This window comes from Citrus sinensis, chromosome 8 (genome assembly GCF_022201045.2).
Source record: "Citrus sinensis cultivar Valencia sweet orange chromosome 8, DVS_A1.0, whole genome shotgun sequence".
Classification (NCBI taxonomy): domain Eukaryota; kingdom Viridiplantae; phylum Streptophyta; class Magnoliopsida; order Sapindales; family Rutaceae; genus Citrus; species Citrus sinensis.
Genome location: NC_068563.1, coordinates 18501817 through 18511197, shown reverse-complemented (window position 1 = coordinate 18511197; position 9381 = coordinate 18501817). Strand labels below are relative to the sequence as shown.

The 9381-nt window shown below is 41.3% G+C and overlaps 1 protein-coding gene across 1 annotated transcript; it reads right to left on the bottom strand.

Moving 5' to 3' along the window:
- Positions 1–6086: 6086 nt before the first annotated feature.
- LOC127899373 (uncharacterized) lies at positions 6087–7687 on the bottom strand. Its single transcript, XM_052432732.1, has 3 exons — positions 7308–7687; positions 6782–7031; positions 6087–6623 (listed from the first exon to the last, which is right to left on the bottom strand). Exons 1-3 carry the CDS (start codon positions 7685–7687, stop codon positions 6087–6089), a joined length of 1167 nt encoding a protein of 388 aa, XP_052288692.1.
- Between the last annotated feature and the right edge of the window lie 1694 nt (positions 7688–9381).

The following is a 9381-nucleotide window of genomic DNA, read 5'->3' as shown; positions in this document are numbered from 1 at the left end:
ATTTTTTTTAGACATAGAGAAAAATTTGGTGAGGAACTTATTACTCAATTCATCCCACATAGTAATAGACCCAGCAGGAAGTGAATTCAACCAAGCTTTTGCTTTGTCTTTTAATGAGAAATGGAACATACGAAGCCTAATTAACTCATCATTAAAATTTTGAAAACGGAATGTATAGCATATGTCAAGAAATTCCTTAATGTGCAAATATGGGTCCTCTCTTTCTAGCCTACGGAAAGATGGTAAAAGCTGAATGATAGAGGGCTTATGTTCAAAGTGTGTTGCTGTAGTTTGTGGCAACACAATACAAGATGGTTGGTTGGCTGCAAGCGGTGAAAAATATTCTCTAAGGGTTTTCTCTCCTTGCACTGGTGGTAGTACTGACAATATTCTATTTGGGTCATCCATCACTTGAGAAGAACTATCTTGACTACTATCAACTTTCGACTCTTTTTTAACCAAACGATTTGTTGAATCACGTTCCCAAACACTCATAAACTAATTAGACAAAGAAGAAAAATAAAACAACAATAATAAAAATAAACAAAATTAAAATAAAAGAAATCAAACAACTAAACAATAAATTCAAAATAAAAAAATTATATTTTTTTGATTTTTTTAATAAAAATTGAATAAATAAAATAAAAGATAACTTATATTATAACTAGTGGAAGAATCAAACTAACCTAGATTAAACTGACTTTCTAGCACAATCCCCGGCAATAGCACCAAAAACTTGTTGTGAAAGTTTTAATATATTCGCAAGCGCATGAATTCAGAGATAGAATAGTGGTAACGAGATCGATCCCACATGGATTGTTATAAATTGAAATGTCTAATTTAAATCTAAAATTAATATTAATTCTAACCTAGTTGAACAAATTGAGTTTCTAAGAAAATTAAACCAATTAAACTAAGGAAGCAATTAAAATAAAGGAGAATTCAATAAGATAAAAATTACCAAGGTTTCGGAATCCACCACTATTCAACTAGTAATTACCTAATTATTAATTAATCTCCAAATTTAGAGTGACAACTCGAAATCAATCTATGTCATCTCATAAATATCACGATTAAGCCCAAATAAAATTAATCTTGAGTAGGTTCTTTTTCTTCTTAATAGTATGACATCTAAGTATTCCATGTGAACATATTGAATAACAAAGAGTCAAAGTTTCCCTAAACACTCTATGTAAACAATTTAATGAAAGACATAGAATCAAAGATAATCATGTATAAACTTTATAGATCCAAACATAGATTTAATCGAATATTAATCCTAACAATCAACAATGCATGATAGAATTGATGAAATTTTTTAATTACATCTAACTAATCATGTGAAATAAAAACCATAATTATCAAAGAATATATATAAGGAATTAATTAAATAAAAAGATAATTATTTCATTGAATAGGGTTTCATCCTTAACCTCAGTATAAGAAAATTAGCTAGACATACTTGAATTGAGAGCAACAAAAGAAAGAAAATCAGCCATGGGAAAAGTAAACTGTTGCAGCTCTTCCTTTTCCTCTCTGTGAAATCGCATTTGCTTCATTTTTCTTCCTCTGGCGGCTGCTCTTCAAAAGCCGAAGCTCGACTTATATAATGTTGCTACCGACCTATTTTATCCAAAGGCTAAAAGGCTTGGCTTTCTAAGCTTTGATTTGATCATGCACATGCTAACAATGCAAAGCCCAATCAAGATTCATTTAATCCTCATGTGTTGGCTACTTTTAAAGCTAATATCACTTTTTCTTCTTTGTCCGCATGTGGATGATGAATGCATTTGTTGAGTTCGGTTTCCTTGGCTTGAATTAACATGCATATAAGCATAATTGCTTCCAAGTTAATTAATCTTTAATGCTCACAAATTGTTCGGGTACCTTTTTGGCCCTCTTTCTTGCAGAAATGGTAAAAAACATGCTTGTTTTACCATTTGTTTCTAGTTAATATTTTATGAAATAATGCGGATAGAGGTGCATGCTTGCCTACCTAATTTCTTTTAGGCATCCAACTCTTATGATTGCCGTTTTTCTATTCTTTACTTGGCTCAAGTTAAAAAATGGAGGTGTGGGGGTTTGCATACCTTAACGGAGTCTCATGGCGCTAGGGTATGCTGGTTTACCTCGCCCTCGGGTCTTCTCTGACCCTCCCTCTGTAAATTTATTATATTCTTTCTTATTGGCTTTGACCTCGAACAGATCTTCACGATCAAATCGAGTCAGATAGCCTAGGTTCCTTAGATTATCTTGAAATGGAGTAATTATAGTTGAAAGGTGCATACAAGACACGGCATAATAAGATGGAATCACATTAATGGCGAAAGTTTAACCATAATCTTATTCGGTAATCAAAAGGAGAACATTACATAAGACTGGCTCATTGTCCCAATGAAAATAGGAATTTGTATAGATATCCACTCTCTAGGACTCAGGGAATAAAAAATTTCACTTGCACATGTAGGGTACCCTAAGTACCTTTCATGACTCTACCACATTACACATATAGTAAAGAAAATAGGAGATAGATAAAGTGAACGATAGGGTTTAAGACACTGTCCTCATGTTAGTAGTACTTCCTTAGCATTGCGGCGTTCCAGAGATGCTTGACAATTGTTCCATCCATGTGGAGTAGCCTGTACGCCCTCGATCATCTATGCGATATGGGCTTTCTCAATTTGCTTTGAAAAAGCTCTTCGAGGGTGTCCGGATGTTTTGAGTTACCCTTCGTAGGACTAAATCTCTTTTCTTGAATGATCTGGGGCGTACCCTCTTGTCATATAAATATGAAACGCGGTGCTGGTATATTGCAACCTTCAATTCTGCTTTGGCCCTTTTTTCTTTAACAAGATCAAGACTGGATGTTATCAAAGAGGCATTCTCGGCTTCATCGAAGTATGCGGTTCTATGAGAGGGTATCCCGATTTTTGCTGGAATGACCGCATCAGTCCCGAATGCCAGATAAAATGGGGTTTTCCCGGTTGAAGTATTCTGAGTTGTCCGATAGGCCCAAAGAACGTAGGGTAGCTCGTCTACCTAAGCTCCATTCCTTTCCTCTAGCTTCTTCTTTAGGATACCCTTGATGATTTTGTTGATGGCTTCCACCTGTCCATTAGATTGTGGGTGAGCCAGAGAAGCAAGTCGGTTGGCTATCCCGAGCTCCGAGCAAAAATTCTGAAATTTTTAGTTATCGAATTGCTTCCCGTTGTCGCTGACAATTACATTAGGGATACCATATCTGCATATGAAGTTCCTCCAAACAAAATGAGTGGTTTTTCTTTTAGTAATACTTGCCAACGACTCTGCTTCTACCCACTTTGTAAAATAGTCAATGGCTACAATTGCATATTTAGCTTACTCTCTCCCGGTTTGCAATGGGCCAATGAGATCTATACCCCAAACAGCAAATGGCCACGGAGAAGACATGACAGTTAACTTTTCTAGTAGAAGGTGGGGTACCTCGGCAAATCTATGGCACTTGTCATAACTCTTGACCATGTTTTTAACATCCTCCTGCATCGTAGGCCAATAAAATCCTTGACGAAGGGCCTTTTGTGCCAATGATTGTGCTCTATAGTGGTTACCGCAAATTCCTTCATATATCTCTCTCATGACATATTTGGCTTGTTCATCTCCTAAGCACTTTAAGTAAGGGAGGGTGAACCCTCTTCTGTATAAGGTATCCTTGATGAGACAGTATCGTGTAACTTTATACTTCAACCTCTTTGCTTCACTCTTGTCTGAGGGCAGATCCCCACTTCTGAGGTACCTTATGATTAATTGCATCCAGGGTACCCCAGCAGTTATCGACCCCTACTTATTCTGGCTCAGGTAGATTAACACTGGGTATATGTATATACTTAGTAGTGATTAGACCAACCGACTGAGTTGCACCGAAGGAAGCCATTTTGGCGAGGTTATCAGTTTCACAATTTTCTAATCGTGGAACTCTTTCCACCTTGACCTCAGCAAATTGGGACATTAATTCTCTGGTTCTCCCGAGGTACCCTTTTCTATTTTCTTCCTTATCCTGATATTCTGAGTTGATCTGACCGACCATCAATTGAGAATAACTCTTAATGTGGACTCTTTTTGCACCCAAGGCCTTCGACATCCTTAGCCCCGCTATTATAGCTTCGTACTCGGCGTCGTTGTTTGAGGCCTTGAACTTGAATTGTAATGCATATCATAGCTTCACTTTATCCATATCGATAATTATTACTCTCACACTACTTTCGTGCGAGTTGGAGGAACCATCCACATAAAATTTTCAAACATGCTCTTCTTCAATAGCTGGTGTAGTTTCGCTCGGGTACCTTGGGTTCTCCTCACCCCCGGAGTCATTGGAAAATTCTACAATAAAATCGACAATGGTTTAGGCTTTAATAGCTGAGCGTGGCTTGAAGATGATGTCGAACTCACTCAATTCAAGAGACCAGCGAAGAAGTCTTCTAGACATGTCCAACTTCTGGAGGATTTGTCGAAGGGGAAGGTTTGTTACAACGGCAATGGTGTAGGCCTGAAAATGCGATCGGAGTTTCCTTGCAGAGATTATCAAAGCCAAAATCAGCTTCTCTGTGGCAGAGTACCTCTTTTCCGCATCCACCATTGCCCTACTAGTGTAGTATATAGGTCATTGTACCCCATTTTCATCTTCTCTAAGCAACACCGAGCTAGTGGCGTGCTTGAAAACGGCAAGGTACAACAGAAGCACTTCTCAGGGCTTAAGCTTGGCGAGCAACAACAAATTAACGAGGTACTCCTTTAGCTTCTTTCTCCGGGCTTAAAAGCCTCTTCGCACTCGGTGGTCCATTGGAGCTTCTTTCCCTCTTTCAAAGCTTTAAAAAATGGCTTGCACCAGTCGGTGGCCTTGGAGATGAAACGACTCAAGGCGGTTATCCGGCCAGCTAAGCTCTGGACTTCTTTGATGGTACTTGGTGACTTCCTCCCAAGAACCGCCCAAATTTTATCGTGGTTAGCCTCAATTCCTCGCTGTTGCACCATAAATCCAAGGAATTTACCTGAAGTCAGCACGAATGCACATTTATCAAGATTTAGGTGCATCTGATGCTTTCTCAAAATATTGAAGGTGTCTCCGAGGTGCCCAGTGTGATCACTGGCGTACACTGACTTTGTTATCATATCATCGATATACACCTCCATGATACGACCGATTTACTATTTGAAGACCTTGTTTACCAAACACTGATTGGTAGTGCCCGCATTCTTCAAACTAAAAGGCATAACCTTGGAGCAGTACAACCCATGGTTTGTGATGAAGGTCGTTTTATCTTGATCGGGCTCGTACATTAGAATTTGATTCTACCCAAAGAAAGCATCCATGAAACTAAGCATCTCATGTCCCGCCGTAGCATCGACCAGTTGGTCCACCTGGGGAAGCGGGAAGCTATCCTTAGGGCAGGGCTTGTTTAAATCTGTGAAATTTATACACATGCACCATTTCCCATTGGACTTCATAACCAAGACAACATTTGACACCCAGTCGGGGTACAACGCCTCCATAATAAACCCTGCTGTTAGTAATCAGTCCACTTCTTATTCAATGGCGTCATAGCGTTCTTGGTTGAAAGTTCGACATTTCTGCTTGACAGGCCAATGATGTGGATCGACATTGAGCTTGTGACAGGCAACAGAAGGTGGGATACCCGACATGTCCGCGTGAGACCAAGCGAACACATTAAAGTTTTCCTTTAAAAACTCAATAAGTTGCTCTTGGTGTTGGTTAGGAAGGTTGGAGCCTACCTTGACCATCTTGGTTGGGTCATTATTGCAGATCCAAACAGACACAAGATCCTCAACCGATGCTCCTAGCTTTTCATCTTTTGGTATTTGGGGATCCAAGGATACCTCGACCTCTCCCATTGATGCTAAACTGGGACTTTGGGGTACCTGTGGTGTCCTAGGAGCTACTACATCCACTTCCATTGGCTAAACCTCTTGTGGCGCTTGGGATAGCTGGGAATTCATGGACCGTTGAGCTTTCTTATGTGCAGTTCTCTGGCATCTAGCCAGTGCCCGCTTGGATAGGCTGGTAAATGGGCTTGTGCTGACAGGGTACCCCTCTAAGAACATATTAGTAGCAATTTGATAACTCGTCTTTGGGGTGACAGAGTAACACCCTCGAGCTGATTTCTGATCCCTTTGATTGTGATAATTTCCCCGGCAGTTGAAATCTTCATGGCGAGGTAATGCATAGAGATTGCCACTTTAGTTGTTGCTAAAAATGGTCTTCCCAAGATGATATTATAGGCACTGGGATGATCAACAATAAGGAAGTCGATCATATGGACCAGCCGGTGGGGTGCCTTGCCGATTGTAACTGGCAAAGTGATGATACCCTTGGGAATAACCATGTTTCCTGCAAAACCGACGAGTAGCGTGTCACATGGAGTGATCTTTGGCAATTTGATTAACAACTGATCTAGGACGCTTTTAAAGATGATGTCCACGGAACTGCCGGTGTCCACCAGAGTCCTTGCGACCTTACCGGTGGCAACTTTTAGTGTTATAACCAGAGCATCGTCATGAGGGTATGAGACACCTTCCGCACTTTCTCTATAAAGTGAATTGGGACGGGATGGTCGGGTACCTTGGGTACCCTAAAGTGATTTTGACAAGTGAAGTTCACTTCTTTTCTAGGGCGATCCAAAATTGGCGACTTGCTGTAACGTTTGATGGCCCGTCTAGATTCCCCTGCAAAGGTAGGACCTCATGCTATCATTCGAACATAAATGCCTTTTTTAGACCCCTGGGGTACCTCAACTTTAGGATTAAGATTAGCAACTTGTTTACCCTTATCTTGCTTCGAGAACTTCCTAGCCTCCCGCATATCAGCCACAAATTCCTTGAGGTACCCACTCAGAATCAATGACTCAATTTTTTCCCGCAAATGAAAGCATTCGGCGGTGCTATGGCCAAAATCTTCATGAAACTCATAATATTTCAAACTACGCTTCATATTGGGGTATTTCTGAATTGGCTTAGGTGGGCGAAGCATCCCCGTATCCCTAATATAGTAAAAAATATGTTCTAGAGATTGATTTAAATGATGAAAAGAGTCATATCGGGGTTTTTATGGCTCTTCTCGTTGTTCTGGTGGTGGCGCCTTAACATGCTGGGGTACCCGGGTACCCCAGGGTACACCAAGAATATTCAATCCTCTCCCACGTGGGGTTGGGCGAGGTGGGTTGTGTACCCGGGGTGCTCGAGAGGGTACTTGAGGTACCTCGGCTCTCTTGGGTTTCTCATTGCTTTTCACGACTTCGGTTCTGTCTTCCTCCTACTTCAGGTAATACTTCTCGTCCATTTCTATTTGTTGTAGAGTTCGAGAACGAGCTTCCCCATATGAAAGAGGGTGGTGCTTTTGAAATGACCGCCATAACTTCCTTAAACGCAAATTCTTTTCAAAATGAGTGAGAGTATGTTGGTGACCAAACGTATCGATACGCAACACCTCTTGGTGGAAGCGGGTTACGTACTCGGCTAAAGACTCTGATTCCCCTTGCTTGATGAAAGCAAGCTTGGAAGATGCTATATCTTGGGAGGATGCATAGCCAAACTCATAAACAAAATCTTTTAGGAGCTGGTCTAAGGAGGATACACTACCTGCCTTCAACGATCGGAACCATGATTTGGCTGGTCCGTTGAGGGTATGCGGGAACATCTAGCACATAGCATTGTCGCCCACTCCTTTAATTAGCATCTAGACACGATATAACCCAGCATGTTCCACGGGATCCGAGGTACCCAAGTATTGTTGTATTAAAGGCATGGTGAACGCTTCTAGGAGAACCGTTGTCTGAATCTCCATAGTGAATGGTGAGTTATACGCTGCTGGTGCTAGAGCATTGGTGGGGTTTTGTTTTTCAGAAAAAGAGCTTCACTTGAGCTTTGAGGTAATCCATTTTTTCCAGGAATTCGCGAGGTACCCCAGGTGCACCTGAGGATGCCACAATTATTTGGGAAGCTCTTTTGGCGTTCAACTTGTGCCGGAGGTCTTTATGGGCTTTTTGTTTGCGTTTGGTACCTTGGCTACTACGGGAATAGCAAGAAGCAGTGGAACGTTCTTCCCGAGAGCCGCCGGTTTGAAACTTTGAACGGGTGCCTAATGGCCCATGCTTTGGTTTACTTCCCTCCGGTATTTCAGATCTTGGTATGATCTGCTTCTCATCCGGTGGAGGCGGAACATCTTGAGTTACTGGGGAAGTGGCTGCTTCGGGTACCTGAGATTCTACTGCTCTAAGAATCACGTGAGCTAAATCCTCTAAGTGTTTATGAGTAACGGGATTCTCATCGGGTTGAATACCAATTGATTGCTTAATAGATTTTCTTTTCTCTAGGCGGAATGCCCTCTTTATCGAGTCACCCCTATCATCATTGTCGTGGTCCTCCACTCCATCATGACATAGCATTTGGTTATCAGCAAGTACATCGGGTGCCATGGTAGTGCAAGCACACGTACTGACAAGCTTAACACTGTGTGGAGGCTTTTTGTGCGCTCTCCACAAACGACGCCAATTGTTTGTAGCTGATTTTGGGTCAATGAATAAAAAACCACAAAACCAAGCTAAGAACAATAAATTTGTTTTTTGTCGTGGAGCGGGGTGCCTCGCTTGTTCGGCATGTGCGGGCTGTTTAGGCTTTTTGTGGAGTGAAGGAGGATTGAGATGGCGGTGGATATAGCCGGGGCCCGACTTCAGGTGTGGAGAGCTGGCAAAATCATCTTAAACCTACGAAACAACCAAAAAAGAGGTCAGATGTGGAGTTAGGGGTGGCCGGCGACCACACTCCGACGCTTAAATCAGAGTTGGGTTATCTCAGGTTAGAGAGCTTGTAAGCTCTCGGTAATAGAGGTTTTGAGATTGAAAAAACCTTAGTTTTCTTTGGTGTGTGTGTTTACCTACTTGATAAAAATTAAACTTGAGTATTTATATGGTGTACCCAGGTCGCTGTGCCAGTTGGCGTTATATTATTAGCATTCCCTGCTGTCGTGTCAGGAATAATCTTATTTTCATGCGTATGGCAGCTTAGGCGTTTCAAAAATATTCGTGGAGATCAAGTTTGAGGCGTATTCAAATGCTAAGCGTAGTGGAGTGGTCCCGCGTACCTCTGCAATTCCGTTGTAATTTTACAGGTGTGGTAGGAAAATCTGATGGTCCCAACTATCATAATATTCAACTTTTGGCTGATTCACTGGCGTGACAGGCGGCCGTCTCCTCTTTTGTAGCATGAGATTTTCTCACCGATTCTTTATTTTTTGACACGTATTCAAACTATCTTTTTGAGATTCGGGGCCCACATATCCCTTGACATTTTTACAAAGACTTTTTACATCCTTACATGGTGTACTCGAGGTAT